General features: G+C 43.5%; 1 protein-coding gene across 1 annotated transcript in view; it reads right to left on the minus strand.

Annotated features, from left to right (window-relative positions):
- The window catches only part of LOC123744944 (uncharacterized), a 231,224-nt gene that overhangs the window by 31,070 nt on the left and 180,844 nt on the right, over positions 1–19,310 (minus strand). Inside the window, exon 4 of the mRNA XM_069306325.1 lies at positions 12,417–12,549. Within this exon, the coding sequence (XP_069162426.1) occupies positions 12,417–12,549 (133 nt within the window). The remainder of the gene's footprint in view (positions 1–12,416; positions 12,550–19,310) is intronic.

A 19,310-nucleotide genomic window follows, 5' to 3' on the forward strand; every position in this document is an offset into this window, starting at 1 on the left:
CGGGGATTGAACGCCGACCTGCATGATGCAAGACCGTCGCTCTACCGTCCACCCCCAAGTGGTTGGGCACAACCAGCCGATGAGACATCAACTACAGTTCAGCTGAACAATCATACAAATCAAATCACAATAACAGAATCAAGGAAGACGCATCATCACCACTAACATTATAGCAACTATAACCACAACTACTAACACTATAACCACCACCCCCTCACCACAACTACCACAGCCACTAACACCCATAATGACCACGACAACCACCACTGCACCATAATCAACACCTCCGCAACTACCACTACAACCACTACTACATCACCACTATCACAAGCACCACGACCACCACCATTATCACCACTATCACAAGCACCACCACCACCACCACCACAACCACCATTATGTCCACTATCACCACCACCACCACAACCACCATTATCACCACTATAACCACCACCACCACAACCACCATTATCACCACTATCACCACCACAACCACCATTATCACCACTATCACCACCACCACCACAACCACCATTATGTCCACTATCACGACCACCACCACAACCACCATTACCACCATTATCACCACCACCACCACAACCACCATTATCACCACCACCACCACAACCACCATTATCACCACTATCACCACCACCACCACAACCACCATTATCACCACTATCACAAGCACCACCACCACCACCACCACCACCAAGTAACCACAACTAGCAGCTGAGCCAGCCCCAACAGGCATGAGTAAAGAGAGTACTCACACCAGCACCAGTGAACGTAAAGCCGCGACTCACGACCCATAAAAGCAGATGTTCGCCAGACGATGAAGCTTCTCACTCACTCTTTTATTCCACTCATATATGAATACCAACGATTTTCTCCTGATTCAGAGAGAGAGAGAGAGAGAGAGAGAGAGAGAGAGAGACAGACAGACAGACAGACAGACAGACAGACAGACAGACAGACACACACACACACACACACAGACAGACAGACATGCATTAGGAAGTAATGTGGTGGAGGCTGACTCCATACACAGTTTCAAGTGTAGATATGATAGAGCCCAGTAGGCTCAGGAATCTGTACACCTGTTGATTGACGGTTGAGAGGCGGGACCAAAGAGCCAGAGCTCAACCCCCGCAAACACAACTAGGTGAGTACAGACAGAGACAGGCAGGCAGAAAGACAGAGACACAGACAGACAGATAAATAACTAATACATCACAACATGGTAAAAGAAATTATACATTATATCTATATTAGAAGTTTTCATCACTAACCAGAAAATACATTGAAACGAACACATGCCCAAATTTTCAGCATATTCCTCTTCAATCTACTTCCCCTTAACTATACAGCATTAATTTAAGAAAAATATATAACAAATTTAGTTTCCTGTCGTAATGATGAGTGATGGCTGTAATGTCAGATATTCAGCATTTTGAGTTCGATTCAACAGAGCAACATAATCCAGATGATGTGACTTAAAATCCTGGTGATTTAAGTTTACACCAACAGAATGTTTTGTAAACTTAAATCTGGTGTTACAGGGAACTATGTTAGCTATGTTAGCACTCCACTACACACTATGTTAGCACTCCACTACACACTATGTTAGCACTCCACTACACACTATGTTAGCACTCCACTACACACTATGTTAGCACTCCACTACACACTATGTTAGCACTCCACTACACACTATGTTAGCACTCCACTACACACTATGTTAGCACTCCACTACACACTATGTTAGCACTCCACTACACACTATGTTAGCACTCCACTACACACTATGTTAGCACTCCACTACACACTATGTTAGCACTCCACTACACACTGTGACATGGTGGCAAGATTTAACCAGTTCTTATCAGGCGAAAGGAACTGTTAAGATGGTCGGAAGTCTGGTGTCTAATGCAGATTATCAGATGTAAGTACCCGCATCGTTACCTGAAGTGGGTTTGGGGGAATTTCTTCTCCTCCCCAAGCTTGTCCTGGGGCCAGGACAAGCTTGACTTTTGATGACTTGGTCCTCAGTCGATTAAGGCAGTGTCTGGGATGCTCCCGGACGCAGGTTCGAATCCTCGTCACGGCCCTTGTGGATTTATTCATTGGTCCTCAGGCTGTTGGCTTGGACCGGTTCTTAGGCCAGCTTGTCCACTACAACCGGTTGTTCCGGCACTTCTTACAAGAAACTGTCTATTTTATTCCTGAAGAAGTCCAATTTTGTCACGTTAAGATGTCAATAAACAAGTATCCAGTGAAGATGATCAAACGATAAAGATAGTAGACACATGTTTTAAAGTCTTAAAGCGGTTGACTAACCCATTTTTTAGAAACCTTCTTTCAACTCCTTAATCTTTTGATCAAAAGATTTAAGAATCAAAATAAAATCTTCCATTAATTCCATTATTGTTGTTAGCAATAAAACTCCTGGTCCAGGATGCGTTGAAGCACTTAAGTGTTCACTGACGAAACCAGTGTATCTTTCCTCAATGAGGACAAGGATATGGGCTGATGATCCGCTTTTAGGTATTAAATCTTGGATATCTTCCTCCATCGCCCAGTGAAGGACAATCGGGATGACTCCGAGTCATACAGCATCTTATTCACAAAAAAAAAAAGGTAGACAAATGCAAAGTAGAAAAACTTTACTCTGTCACTCGAAAAAAAATCTTTAATGCCCTTTTTGGGCATTTTGGGGGAAAAAGAAAATATATTCATCCTCAAATTCATCGATAATTATGCATAACGTTTCGCTCCAAATGTATAACTTCTTCCATACATTCTCATACTAATCAGTCCCTTGGGAAAAAACAAAAAAATATTCAGCCTTTTTCAGCTATGCTGATCAAAAAGGCTGAAACAAAAATTCAGCGACAATCTAGTATTTTTATCAATATTTTTATATATGTTTTTGTATTAGCGAAACTTCCCTACTCACGATAATCTGTTACGAAAGAAAACTTTAAATACGTCACAAAGGAGTAATCATCTATAGATAACTTTTCATCCGCTCAGATGAGAGCAAAGATAACATTTATAAGACACTTTTGTTAACATGAGTCCTCGCTTAAGTTCTAGGTAAACGCCCCCCCCCCAATATGGTAGCTCTTGGCACTGGTGGTGGTTGGTGGCACTGGTGTTGTGTTGGTGGCACTGGTGTTGTGTTGGTGGCACTGGGTGACATGTTAGTGGCACTGGTGACGTGTTAGTGGCACTGGGTGACGTGTTAGAGGCACTGATGGTGTGTTGGTGGCACTGGGTGACATGTTAGTGGCACTGGTGACGTGTTAGTGGCACGGGGTGACGTGTTAGAGGCACTGGGTGACGTGTTGGTGGCACTGGTGACGTGTTAGAGGCACTGGGTGACGTGTTAGTGGCACTGGGTGACGTGTTAGTGGCACTGGTGACGTGTTAGAGGCACTGGGTGACGTGTTAGAGGCACTGGGTGACGTGTTAGAGGCACTGACGACGTGTTAGTGGCACTGGATGACGTGGTGGTGGCACTGGATTACGCCCTAGAATTTAAGAAAATGTGAATTGAGAAACTGTAAAAGTCCTATTGAACCACAAGACACAGTTCCTATTTATGTCCAACCAAACTCATTCATGTATTTGTCTAACCTGCGCTTGAAACACTGAAAGTGATGCCAGTAACTTGTTCATGGACCAACCACCCTATTTCCTGGCTCTCTCTTTCATCATCTTAGATGGCCTTGTCTTCATCTTAGTAATCCTGGATATCCTTGTCATCATCTTAGTGATCCTGGATATCCTTCTCAACATCTTAGTAATCCTGGATATCATTCTCAACATCTTAGTAATCCTGGATATCCTTCTCATAATCCAGGTAAACAAAGATCTTCTCTCAGACCAACTCTCACCTGTCATATGTTGCAGACAATGCATTAATCTATATTGGTGTCTCACTCCTAATTCATTAATGGGGGGATTACTGTATTAAATCTCCAGCACACAGGAGGAATGAATCACAGCTTGAATCAGACGACGGTTGAGGCAATTATCGCTCATTTGATGTTAATTATACCATTAAGCTGGGCTAAATTCCCTCAGCGATTCCCTGAAAAAAGTCGATCTTCTGCAATGATGCGAACGAGGACTCGTGAATTCCAAAGCGCATAGACCTGCATCATCATTTTTAATGATGTTATTTTAACGTTATTTTGTAGAGATTGTGTTTGGATGAGAGATAGATGGAGATAGAAAGAGGTTCTCTTCAAGACACCAGGATCCAGAGGTGTCTATCAAGACACGTTAGGATGAGAGATAGATGGAGAAAGACAGAGGTTCTCATCAAGACACTAGGATCCAGAGGTGTCTATCAAGACACGTTAGGATGAGAGATAGATGGAGAAAGACAGAGGTTCTCATCAAGACACAAAGATCCAGAGGTGTCTATCAAGACACGTTAGGATGAGAGATAGATGGAGATAGACAGAGGTTCTCTTCAAGACACCAGGATCCAGAGGTGTCTATCAAGACACGTTAGGATGAGAGATAGACAGAGGTTCTTCAAGACACCAGGATCCAGAGGTGTCTATCAAGACACGTTAGGATGAGAGATAGATGGAGAAAGACAGAGGTTCTCATCAAGACACCAAGATCCAGAGGTGTCTATCAAGACACGTTAGGATGAGAGATAGATGGAGAAAGACAGAGGTTCTCTTCAAGACACCAAGATCCAGAGGTGTCTATCAAGACACGTTAGGATGAGAGATAGATGGAGATAGACAGAGGTTCTCTTCAAGACACCAGGATCCAGAGGTGTCTATCAAGACACGTTAGGATGAGAGATAGACAGAGGTTCTTCAAGACACCAGGATCCAGAGGTGTCTATCAAGACACGTTAGGATGAGAGATAGATGGAGATAGACAGAGTTTCTCATCAAGACACTAGGATCCAGAGGTGTCTATCAAGACACGTTAGGATGAGAGATAGATGGAGATAGACAGAATTTCTCATCAAGACACTAGGATCCAGAGGTGTCTTATCAAGACACGTTAGGATGAGAGATAGATGGAGATAGACAGAGGTTCCCATCAAAACACCAAGATCCAGAGCTGTCTATCAAGACACCAAGATCCAGAGGTGTCTATCAAGACACGTTAGGATGAGAGATAGATGGAGATAGACAGAGTTTCTCATCAAGACACTAGGATCCAGAGGTGTCTTATCAAGACACGTTAGGATGAGAGATAGATGGAGATAGACAGAGTTTCTCATCAAGACACTAGGATCCAGAGGTGTCTTATCAAGACACGTTAGGATGAGAGATAGATGGAGATAGACAGAGGTTCCCATCAAGACACCAAGATCCAGAGCTGTCTATCAAGACACCAAGATCCAGAGGTGTCTATCAAGACACGTTAGGATGAGAGATAGATGGAGATAGACAGAGTTTCTCATCAAGACACTAGGATCCAGAGGTGTCTTATCAAGACACGTTAGGATGAGAGATAGATGGAGATAGACAGAGTTTCTCATCAAGACACTAGGATCCAGAGGTGTCTTATCAAGACACGTTAGGATGAGAGATAGATGGAGATAGACAGAGGTTCCCATCAAGACACCAAGATCCAGAGCTGTCTATCAAGACACCAAGATCCAGAGGTGTCTATCAAGACACGTTAGGATGAGAGATAGATGGAGATAGACAGAGTTTCTCATCAAGACACTAGGATCCAGAGGTGTCTTATCAAGACACGTTAGGATGAGAGATAGATGGAGATAGACAGAGGTTCCCATCAAGACGGCCATGTTTCCTCAGGCCTCATTATTCACTGGTGAGAATAATGTGTCCGTGGGGACCTCAGCGAGGCGTGTGAGTGTGTGAGTGCGTGCAGCCTCACGGAACACCACGCACTCACACCTTCCCTCACAAAACATCCTTAGAATGTTTGCTAGTGTGAGTTGTGGCGTAACTCTTGTGTCTGTGATAGCAGGTGTTGCATGTGTTGATGGAATGGTCCCTCACCCTCCCCCCTGTTCCTCCTTCATCCATCCCACAGATGTTTTAGGTGTTGTGAGGTAGTCTAAACGTATACCCAGCCAGGTATAATAGGCCCCATGGTAATATCTGCTTTGACATCACAACATCCACTTTGGCATGAGATATCCACTCTTATCAGTGTATAAAGTTTGCCGTGAATTCACTTGCAATTTTCATTCCACCCCCACCCCCCACACACAAAACTCCACCCCCCTCCACCACAAAGCCCCCCCCTCCACCACAAAGTCCCCCCCCCCTCCACCACAAAGCCCCCCCCCCTCAAAAAAAATGAGAAAACCCCGCTGTTTCATTCATTCGTTTCTTAAGTAAAGCAAACTTTTCATCGCGCTTGACAATATACATATATAACATTGCCATTTCTCGGAAATTTCATAAATAAAAGGGGGGTTGAATACCATGAAGGAGAGAGAGGGGGGGGTGATGGTGGTAAAGGGAAGCTCAGGAGCTGCCTATTCTAGCGTGGGTGGGGGGGGGGAATCGATGCTACCCTATTCACACGCGAAAGCAAAACTGCAGGGGTCATTAGGAGAAATAAATATGGGTACCACGCGGTCTTTCTCTGGCGCGCTGTTAGCCTGCCGTAAATGGACCATTGTTCGACCTCCCGCATGAAACGGGTTGAGGGGGGAAATGTTTCCGGCAGAAAGAGCACACTGACCGGAGTAGATTTTGAGCGGGAAGGTGGGGAGGTTTAGGTCTGAGTCTCTGAGTGACCGCTGGGATCCACTACACCCGAGGATGGAAGGTAGAGGGATAGGTCTGAGCCTTTGAGTGACCGCTGGAACCACTACACCCGAGGATGGAAGGTAGAGGGATAGGTCTGAGCCTTTGAGTGACCGCTGGAACCACTACACCCGAGGATGGAAGGTAGAGGGATAGGTCTGAGCCTCTGAGTGACCGCTGGAACCACTACACCCGAGGATGGAAGGTAGAGGGATAGGTCTGAGCCTCTGAGTGACCGCTGGGATCCACTACACCCGAGGATGGAAGGTAGAGGGATAGGTCTGAGCCTTTGAGTGACCGCTGGGATCCACTACACCCGAGGATGGAAGGTAGAGGGATAGGTCTGAGCCTTTGAGTGACCGCTGGAACCACTACACCCGAGGATGGAAGGTAGAGGAATAGGTCTGAGCCTCTGAGTGACCGCTGGGCACCGCTACACCCGAGAGATGGGGGAAAAGGGTTAGGTCTACACCTCTGAGTGACCGTTGAGAGCCGCGGACACTACTAGGACAATATGAACCATATGACTGCCTAAGCACATTCACGCGAATTCAACGAGCTCCATAAATTCATTTGATATTCTATCTATCTTTACTTTCCATTATTATCGTTAGACATGAAACTCTGGTCCAGGATTTGTTCAAACACTTAAGTGTCCACTGACGAAACCAGTGTATCTTTCCTCAATCAGGACAGCTTCGTTCCAAACTGATTGATTTTAAGAATTATTCGTAGCAGATAAAACATGAATGAATTTTAATGACAAACAATGTTTTTTTCTTATGGACTGAGTCATAGTGATTCGGTCGACCCTGAGGGCGCAGCTAAGCATGAGTGTTCGAAAAGACACACACACACATCATTATATTTCGAAACCAAGTGTATAATCGCCAGTCTTAACAATGAAATCCTAGCAATTTATACATCAATGTATCAATTTATACATCAATGTATAAAAAGCATCACAGTAACAATGTTTCAGAGCGCAAAATGCGTCGACAATGTGGGGGGAGGCGGAGGGGGGGTAGAGAGAAAGGGCCGCTGACCTGAAGACATTGGACAAAAACGTCCGTATGGAAAGTTTGACAGAAATATTGAAGACTGCAGCGCGCAGTCCGTGTGTCGGGTGTTCCCGGCGTCAACTGGAAGATGTGACATATTTTCTGATGGAAGATTGTGACATATTTTCTGATGGAAGATTGTGACATATTTTCTGATTGGAGATTGTGACATATTTTCTGATGGAAGATTGTGACATTTTCTGACGGAAGATTGTGACATATTTTCTGATCGTTTGTTTCTCAAACTCCTTTCTTAATTCCATTTCCAGTCATTTTTATTATATGTATAACAATTTGTTTAATATCGGTTATTGAAGGGTTAGAATTAGACGCATTGAAAGACTTTTGGATCGTTTACTCGATATATATATATATATATATATATATATATATATATATATATAAGCCTATACTTGCATAAACCACAAGTGAAGATAAACAATCTTTGGACAACACCCACCAGTGGGACTCGAACCCAGAAAGCACAACTACCTTCCAGTAGCTGGCATAACTAGTATGCTTTAACCCACTACGCCATCAGACCTTACAAAAGAAGTAGATAGTTCGAGATATATATCTCAAACATCTCTACCTCCCGAAGGCACCAGATGAGTGAGGGGTCAGTCTGCATTTTTCGTCAAGCCACTGTCAATGTGAGAGAACTCGTGTCCAGCTTATAAGCCTATACTTGCATAAACCACAAGTGAAGATAAACAATCTTTGGACAACACCCACCAGTGGGACTCGAACCCAGAAAGCACAACTACCTTCCAGTAGCTGGCATAACTAGTATGCTTTAACCCACTACGCCATCAGACCTTACAAAAGAAGTAGATAGTTCGAGATATATATATACTGACCCCTCACTCATCTGGTGCCTTCGGGAGGTAGAGATGTTTGAGATATATATCTCGAACTATCTACTTCTTTTGTAAGGTCTGATGGCGTAGTGGGTTAAAGCATACTAGTTATGTCATCTGACCCCTCATTATCCTGGTGCCTTCGGGAGGTAGAGATGTTTGAGATATATATCTCGAACTATCTACTTCTTTTGTAAGGTCTGATGGCGTAGTGGGTTAAAGCATACTAGTTATGCCAGCTACTGGAAGGTAGTTGTGCTTTCTGGGTTCGAGTCCCACTGGTGGGTGTTGTCCAAAGATTGTATATATATATATATATATATATATATATATATATATATATATATATATATATATATATATATATATATATATACATATATATATATATATATATATATATATATATATATATATATATATATATATATATATATATATAATTTTATTTGGATGAGGTTTAACACGCATTACGAATGTATAGAATGAAGATAATTGGTCCTAGAATTGACTGCTGTGGGATCCCTTTGTGATATATTTGAGGGATCGAGACCAATTTTAATAGCAATATTGCATGGTTATTTAACTCGAATGCTCTGTTCAGCTGCAAAAAAAACTGCCATTTTTAGCTTTATTTTTGGTCAAAATCGTACATGATATTTTGATCATAATGTTGTTGCAGCAGTTTTTGTAGGCCTACCACTTCAGAAATAGGCCCTGGCAGATTGCGGTCAGTAACTAGTTATTATGTTTATAGGCTTATAGTGAGCTTAGAAACCTTCTAGAGAAAGGCTAGTTTGTGACTCGGTTTGTCAAAATTAAGGTTAGATTATGAAATGAAGTGCAGAGATGTGAAGAGATGTCGTCATATCAAGCATTGACGTGCACTCTGTCATCATTTCGAGCAGAGATATGTTTTGTGTTATCATGTCAACACATTGTGATGTTTCCAGCATGGTGAGGTGATCGACTACTTCACTGCCCTGACGGAACCCGATTTTTAGGGTGTACTCAAGCTGTGATGGTTAGGTCAACTTTGAACGCGTTATCCAGTAGCTTCGATAAATGGAGCACGAGATAAACTAATGCAGAGGATAAACTAGCACGCAGGATATCCTTACTGACAGGATGACCTGGTACGCAAGATAATCTAAAGCATAGAATAAACTGTCGTTTTGGATAAATTAATTGTTTTCTGTCCATGGGAACTCGTGTATAGCACAAGGCTAAAACTGCATTATCCTTCACGAAGGGAAGAGTAAAGGGATGTTATCCTTGTGGTGGATAAGATAAAAGGGATGCATATCCTGCCGGAGTCATCTTGGCCAGCATGATCACAGGTCCACCTCTCACATCCTGCTTCCTCCTGCCTCCCTTATATCAAGCCAAACTATACATTATATACACTATAGCCAAACTTCCCTCATATCCTCATTCTTCAACCTGGTTTTTTAAGTCTCTGGAGGAAAGTGAATGTGTTGTATGGAGACATGGCTGTTATTGTTAAACTCTGAAGACTGTGTGATACTAATATACACACACACACAGACACACACGTACACACACACACACACACACACACACACACACACACACACACACACACACACAGACACACACACACACACTCTCACACACATACACAATGCCAGCTTCCATTGTATTCACAACTAAACCTGAGCAGCTTCCAGTATGAGAAGAGGAGGTAACTCCAAACGAGAGACTATTAAATATTGAGGTAACAACAGAGGGAGTAAGGAAACCAGCTAGCATCACTAGACGAAACTAAAGCTATTGGGCCAAAGTTACATCATGGATGTTAAAAGAAGCAGCACAGGCCCTCAGCGTACCTCTAACATTGATCCTTAAGGAGTCACTTACCACAGGGGAATTGCCCAGATGCTGGAAGAAGGCAAATAGGGTACAAATTCACACAAATATATATATATATATATATATATATATATATATATATATATATATATATATATATACATATATATATATATATATATATATATATATATATATATATATATATACACGACTCGAGGGGTCCATTTGAGGGGGGACACAACTAGCTGCTTTCCACAACAAACACTTTACATATAGTCCAGTTCTATTACCCTCCTGAAGCCTTGCCCTCGTGGCTGTTATATACTAAGAGTATGAGTCCCCCTGCGAGCACAGTTGGGCATGGTGTAGTATATTACTGGTCCCGTATACACGCCAGAGGTCAGAATAGCAGCATGTTTCTCAAGGGTTGGGATTAGATTGCCTCACCCACTGGCAAGAGCAGCGTGAGTGCTCCTTGGCGCATGGTGAGTGCATCAGTGGGCCTTTGAGTGCATGAGTGGACCTTTTGAGTGCGTGTATGGCGTGCCGTGCGTTCTGGAAACATAAATTTGCAAGACCATGTATTTACATATTTATATTTTTCTTCTTTGTGTCCCGAGAGTTAGTAAAGTTGTAGCTCTTGGGCCCCGACGAGTTAGTTTTCCCTTGTCTGCTGCAACGATTATATATATATATATATATATATATATATATATATATATATATATATATATATATATATATATATATATATATATATATATATAATCTAACTTTATATATATATATATATATATATATATATATATATATATATATATATATATATATATATATATATATATATATATATATATCAGAGAGAGAGAGCAATGTTAGCTATATACAGAATATCCCTGGCAGTGTACTCATCTAGACGCCACTAACTTCTCCAAAAGATCCATCTGCCTAAACTTTTGACTCTCCCTATCATTAACTTCACCAAGTTGATAAAAATAAAATGCGAATCGCCGCCATGGATCAGGAGGGGGCTCCAGGGGGGGGGGAGAGGAGGGGGGGGCTGTCTTCAAGATGGACTGTGGTGATCATTGCACTTAAATTGAGCCTAATAACACCGGGTCTGAAGGCTCAGTTTTACCTTGAGCCAATTTTTTTTTTAAGGCAAGATTGTCGATGAATTCCGAGGAATGTCTTAGAATACAGAATTTAAATGGCTTGTTACAAAATGTTTTAATTCTCGTAAATATTATGTGTTCAAATTAAACATTTTGCTAAAAGCTTTAATAACTACTGAATAATTTATAGACTGAGAGTTTGCGTGTGTTAATATTTCAAAATAAGTTCATAGAAAATTGCTGAAGATTTTGCTGAAAAATTTGCCGAGCTGATCTTAGAATTTTAGCGTCTTGCAAGAAATGTTGGCTAACGAGTCCCAGGAACGGATACGTGATGGTGAGAAATCTGTAGCTTTAGGCGATGAACGAGGTCGTTAGAGGACAGAGGGCGATTGGTCTTCCATAAGTATTGTGATCTCGTATCCTAGGTGTTATTGGTGTCTTCCTAATGTAACGACCAAATTCTCTCTCTCTCTCTCTCTCTCTCTCTCTCTCTCTCTCTCTCTCTCTCTCTCTCTCTCTTTCTGCACAGCTGATCTGAAGTTATTCTCTGCAAGATTTTCCCTGAACCACGACCCGCCAATCGGCTTACAACCAGGTCCAAAGTTACTGCTGAGCAAACGAGGGCGAACAGCTAAGGGTTAGCGTTCAAATGAACCTCCCTGATCAGAGTTCGAACCCGGGTGAAACTGACTCTCTTCTGGCCCCTTTCTCCCTTACGCAACCCTCCACCTTCCCCCCCCCACCCCTAACAACAGCAGCCAAACTCACCTATAACATCCATGTCCTTGAGTTGGAAGTCCTTCTCGAAGGTGAAGTCGGCCACCACCTCACACTTGTACTTGCCAGCCGTGTCGAGGGAGACGTTCCTCAGCACTACGGTGTTCATGCTCGATCTCGCCTCCTGAGAGAGAGAGAGAGTACTATACACAGCGGGCTGGACACACACACACACACACACACACACACACACACACACACACACACACACACACACACACACACACACACACACACACACACACACACACACACACACGTGTATGAGGAGAGAGGAGACATGGGTGAGGTGGTTCTCTTGCTCGACCTGCTGCTACAGTTGAAGGAAAAGTGTGAAGAGACTTCAGGTGGAGTGCGACTTCAGAACACTGAAAAGAATTACTGAACAAAAAATTGTACCACTTACGGGCTATTCATGCCCGTGCCACCTTTTGGGTGGCTTAATCTTCACCAATCAGTCATCATCAGGTGGAGAACATTTTCTCCACGTGGTTGAAATAAATAAGGAGAGAAAGAGCAGAAGTGAGAGACTCAGGAGTGAGAGATAGAGAGGGTGAGAGAGTGGGAGAGAGGTGGAATGGGAGAGGTAAGAGAGGGGTGAGAGGGAGGGAGAGAGAGGAGATAGACGAAGAGAGGTGAGATAGGGGGAAACTAGGAGAGAAAGGGGATATATAAAGTATACCAATATAACACAAATGACCATATTATAAAACCCAACAACACACTGAAAAGCTAAAAGAGGGAGACTTGTACACACTAGCCAGACGAGAGAGCTCATACTGAACAAAAAAAATTGTAATTGATGTAACTATCTCTTTGATGGTAATTTTTCACAAGACCTTGTAAAGGGGGGTAGGAAGTGGAGGGCTGACCCTTGTTAAATGCTTTTGGCACTATATTAAGTCACCAGGGGCCTCTCACTCTCTCTCTCTCTCTCTCTCTCACTGTCTCTCTCTCTCTCTCTCTCTCTCTCTCTCTCTCTCTCTCTCTCTCTCTCTCTCTCTCTCTCTCTCTCTCTCTCTCTCTCTCTCTCTCTCTCTCTCTCTCACTTGCTTACTCAGATATTCGAACTGTTATCTTCGTCAGATATCAGTTCTTTCCATTGTCAGCAACTTGTGAATACAAGACCTGGTAAATTTTTTGTTGTCCTCTTCTCTCTCTTTTTCTGTCTCTCTCTCTCTCTCTCTCTCTCTCTCTCTCTCTCTCTCTCTCTCTCTCTCTCTCTCTCTCTCTCTCTCTCTCTCTCTCTCTCTCTCTCTCCCCACACGTCTCAAATCTCTTAATTCACCCAGCTCTTTTAACTTAACAAAGACTAGCGATTTAACCACGTTCGTCAGACATCTCCCTCATCCAGACACTGAGAGGCCTTGATCCCTCCACCAGACACACCTTGCGAGCAGGGCCTTGCTTCTTCGGGAGTTCCGCAACGGGGGAGTAAGGGGATTTGAGAGGATGTAAGTGCTTAGAATACTCGGATTACAGAGCCTGAGATCTCGGATTCGGATGAGGTGGGGGAATTTGCGAGATTTGATGCTGCAACAGATTAGAGATGGATTTGAGATTGGGATCCTGTTGCCGTCGACTACAAAGCCTGGAGTGAGTTTTGTTATTGACCTCCCTGGAGAAGGTCGAGTGTCCTCCATTAACTGGGTGTGTGGGAGGTAGAATTGCGTGAATTGTTTATTGTGGCGAGGGAAGGAAGGAAGGAACTATCAGGGGGGGGGGGGAAAGCACCAAGCCATTACGACAATATAGCACTTTGAAGGGATCAGGATAAGGATTTGGGATAGGACAGGAGGAAAGAATGATGTCCAACCACTTGTGGACGGTCGGGGATTGAACGCTGACCTGCATTATTTTGCATTCTGGTGGCTGTATGTAGCCAGAAGGGGAGCTCACAGGCTCCCTACCTGGTCGGTAGGTAATACCTTGCAACGATTTCGGGGCTCAGCGTCCCCGGGGCCCGGTCCTCGACAGGGAGGCTTTCGCGCAGCTGTCCTGGTTTGAAGCACAACCAAAGAAGATTTTCATGCAACTCAATCAACCCGTTGCATGTATCATGTTGCAAGCTTCATCTTGGGGGTCAAGTGACGTTGTTGAGATCGTGTTTACATCATCAAATGTCAATAATAAACTCTAATGTAGGGAGAGGAAGGAGAAAAAAGGGGAGTTTTAGCATTGAAAATTACAATTGCGTAGGATCACGACAATGATCGAACTCTCTATAACAACCACATCAGTCTCAAAGCTTGATTAACCCGATGCAACTTACGTCGTTGATCGAATGTGAACGCAACGTCGTTGATCAAATGTGAACGCACCTCCAGCGAGACGTAAGGGGTCCATGGACATATTTTTTTGTGAACTTTAGCCACATTCTACAGTTTACCGATATACTCTGAGGAAGTATAGCTGAGTTTACCTCTCAAGTAAACGCACCTCCAGCGAGACGTAAGGGGTCCATGGACATATTTTTTTGTGAACTTTAGCCACATTCTACAGTTTACCGATATACTCTGAGGAAGTATAGCTGAGTTTACCTCTCAAGTAAACTTTCTCTTCAGGTTTTCATACTACTCTACATTATTTACTCAGCACCTACAAATGTTATCGTAAAGTAATTTATTTATATTTGTTCATAGGCTATCTTGAGGTTATCTTGAGATGATTTCGGGGCTTTAGTGTCCCCGCGGCCCGGTCCTCGACCAGGCCTCCACCCCCAGGAAGCAGCCCGTGACAGCTGACTAACACCCAGGTACCTATTTTACTGCTAGGTAACAGGGGCATAGGGTGAAAGAAACTCTGCCCATTGTTTCTCGCCGGCGCCTGGGATCGAACCCAGGACCACAGGATCACAAGTCCAGTGTGCTGTCCGCTCGGCCGACCGGCTATGAGGCAAAGACTCACAGACTCATATACTCACAAACTCACGGATTTACAGACTCTAAGGCTACCAGACTCACAGACGTTCAGATTCACAAAGTCAACGAATTACAGACTACAGAGACCCCAGACCCCAAGACCCCATGACCCACAGACCCCAGACTTACAGACCCCATAACCCCGGACCCACAGATCTGCAGACCCCAGACTTACAGACCCCAGAGCCCCGGACCCCAGACCCACAGACCCCAGACCCCAGACCCCAGACCCCAAGACCCCAGACTTACAGACCCCAGACTTACAGACCCCAGACTCCCAGATGCAAGGACAAAATTGCAAAATCATTTGATTTATCTTTCGCAATCTCCCTCCCAACATGTATTTTTATTAAAATATCCGCCAGTTTGCCTCACAGTATTATCTTGTCCGGTTTGAATTAAACACTCGACTTATGTCTTTTGTCTAAATGAATATGAATTACATCTCGTCTTTCAGCGCGAAGCTCTCGTGTGAAAAAGATACATATTGAGCGCGAGATGTTGAGTGCCTGAAAATCTGAAGCAATTTGTCGGATATTTGAGAAACTTATTCCCACATACATTTGTGAGGCACGTGTGTGTGTGTGTGTGTGTGTGTACTCACCTAGTTGTGCTTGCAGGGGTTGAGCTCTGGCTCTTTGGTCCCGCCTCTCAACCTCTGTATGTGTGTGCTGGTGTATGAATTTGTAAACACAGCGTCTGAACCGGTTCATGTAGAGTCCTTCGGAACAGCTTAAGAGGGCAAGTTATACTCACCTCGGAGGATTCTCGTCCGGGACAGTAAATTGTGGAGTAGTGTCCGGGCGAGGCGTTGTCAAGGCAACTTCTCCCGCACACACACACATACACCCCTCTCTCTCCTCCTCCCCTACCAGGATGCTCTACTTTTTCATCCCTCTTTCTCTGTTTCCTTACACCCATTCCTCCTTCCCCCCATCTCTGGCTCTATGTATCTCTCTCTCTCTCTCTCTCTCTCTCTCTCTCTCTCTCTCTCTCTCTCTCTCTCTCTCTCTCTCTCTCTCTCTCTCTCTCTCTCTCTCTGTGTGTCTTTCTATGTATCTGTTGCAGGTTGATTTCTGTAAATATGTTTCATTTTTCTCTCCATCTCTGTGTGTCAATGTTTTTTTTCTGCTACTTTTTCCATAGAATGTTGTGTAATTGAATCCCATTGTGTATGTCTAGTGCTTCTCTCCTTCCTCCATTTTCCATTTGCGTGTGAACGTTTTTTTTTTTGTTTTTTGTTTTCTTGGGTTATTTTTTTTGTTGTGTATTTTTTCAACTGCTAGTCTTTGTCTTTCTGGTTTTCCTTGTGATAAACGTTTGTATTCTCCTTCTTTCTTTTCCTCCTTTATCTCTCTCTCTGTCTCTCTCTCTGTCTCTCTGTCTCTCTGTCTCTCTGTCTCTGTCTCTGTCTCTCTCTCTCTCTCTCTCTCTCTCTCTCTCTCTCTCTCTCTCTCTCTCTCTCTCTCTCTCTCTCATGTTTTACACTTCTCCTTAATATCTATGTTAGTCTCCTACATTGTCTTAACAACCAATCTCTAACAACTCAAGTTACTCTCATTAAATAACAACTTCTCACCACTTCCTCTGGGGGTTGGGAGTTTGGTGTGTTTTACATTGAATATGACTAAGACTGCACAACCATCATGGCACAAGGGAAATAAAACTGGCCGCAACACACCGACTCGAGTTTGACGACACTAAAATGACACTACGTCAGCGTGGACAAAGATGGGTTCATACATCTGTACATAAAGGACTACGGCCACCAAAAAATATATATAAATATAGGCTGGAGTAAGCGGACTTGCCCTGGCCTTAACTGGAGTACCTAACAGGCAGGTGGCTGAGAGTCACGGTGAGAGGCGAGAAGGGAATTGGTGACTTTTTTGTTGTTATAGAGTATTTTGAAGTGATGATGAAGACCAGTGAATATTATTTGGTCACCATAAAGTGGCATTATTGATACTTGATGGCAGTGGTTTGTGTGGTATTAAGGGACACTGGGTATAGGTCAATATTGACACAATTTGAGTATAAGGGCCGAGGAGTGATGAATTATTGACGAAACAATACGATTTTGTAAACAAATCCACAAGGGCCGTGACGAGGATTCGAACCTACGTCCGAGAGCATCCCCAGACGCTGCCTTACTCGACTGAGCTACGATATGGTTAAATGAATTACAACCAGAAGTTCTACTGACCTTACTTGGATCCTGCAGCCTCTCCGAGACAAACCAGGATTTTATACAATTCGCAATACGATTTTAAACAATACGATTTTGTTTTATAGATACAATAAAACACTTTGACAGCTGAGAGCCGGGACCAAAGAACCGAAGCTCAACCCCCGGGCAAGCACAATTAGTTGAGTACAATTAGGTCATTACATAGGAACTTATTTCTGCCCTTGTTGAGCTGAAGAAAATCTGATAAGACTGGACTCATTCATCACTGAACTCATTCTGTAGGGAATTAAGTGATGAGTAATGAGTCGGGTGATGAGTTGAAGAGTATCCTATAGCGCAGGGGTCTACGTTGTCAGATCACAACTGGTGGGGGGGGAGCGTCGCGGGTTCGATTCCTGGTTAGACAATTGGGCACGTTTTCTTTTACCTGATGCCGCTGTTTACCTAGCAGCAAATAGATACCCGGAGCTGGACAATTGTTGTGGGGAGGGGGGGGGGGGGGGGGTTGCACTCTAAGGAAAGTCATCCAATGGGACCTGGAGGACCCTGAAGTGTCGTAGTGCAGGGCTGTGTCCCTGACAGCCAAGAGTTCCCTGACAGCCAAGAGTTACCTGACAGCCAAGAGTTACCTGACAGCAAAGAGGTGTGGGTGTGGTCTAGATGTGGCCCTAGATGTGGCTTCTAAGAGCCAAGGTGTGGCCCCTAGGTGTAGCTTCTAAGAGCCAAGGTGTGGCCCTAGATGTAGCTTCTAAGACCCAAGGTGTGGCCCCTAGGTGTAGCTTCTAAGAGCCAAGGTGTGGCCCTAGATGTGGCTTCTAAGAGCCAAGGTGTGGCCCCTAGGTGTAGCTTCTAAGAGCCAAGGTGTGGCCCTAGGTGTAGCTTCTAAGACCCAAGGTGTGGCCCCTAGGTGTAGCTTCTAAGAGCCAAGGTGTGGCCCTAGGTTTGACCAGTCATAGTATTAATGACAGTGTAGCATTTTTGACCAGACCACACACTAGAAGGTGAAGGAACGACGACGTTTCGGTCCGTCTTGTACCATTCTCAAGAACCGACTTGAGAATGGTCCAGGACGGACCGAAACGTCGTCGTCCCTTCACCTTCTAGTGTGTGTGGTCTGGTCAACATACTTCAGCCACGTTATTGTGACTCATCGCCTGCACAATGCAGCATTTCTCTTGGTGTTATTTCATATTCTTGATTATATATGTTTGAATAACATTGGACACACGTGTTGAAATTTGATATTAAAATACTGAGAAACTTTTCTGGTGTTCAATTTTTTTTTTTTTTTTTGACATCATAGTTCTAACTTTACTTGTTGTGACTGAATATTGAACTCCTGGATAAAAAGGAGAGTTAACTATGATGATGCGAAACTCAAGGCGAAATTTGAAAGTTACGAAATCAAACTTTTATTCATAGATTATCCTAAAATGATTGTAAGCACATGTTACATGTAATCCTGTGTATATGTAATGTGGTCCTAAGTGGACTACAGGGACACAAGGAGGATCCAATGAAGCACTTAGGACCAAACGCGAGATTAATTACAAGTGAGATTGTTTAAATTATGGAAGAAGATGAGGAACGGATAAAACTAACAAATACTTATAAAAAGAGAGAAAAAAATACATTGAAAATGATACAGGAAGAGAAGGAACATGAAGACCTTCGAGTGGATAAGTGAAAGTGAGAGAGAGTGTGTGAGAGGGGTGACGAGGGGGGGGGGACACAGGGGTGCTGAACTGTGTAGTGAATGCTGCTATTTTTCAG

Source organism: Procambarus clarkii, chromosome 57 (genome assembly GCF_040958095.1).
Source record: "Procambarus clarkii isolate CNS0578487 chromosome 57, FALCON_Pclarkii_2.0, whole genome shotgun sequence".
Taxonomy (NCBI): Eukaryota; Metazoa; Arthropoda; class Malacostraca; order Decapoda; family Cambaridae; genus Procambarus; species Procambarus clarkii.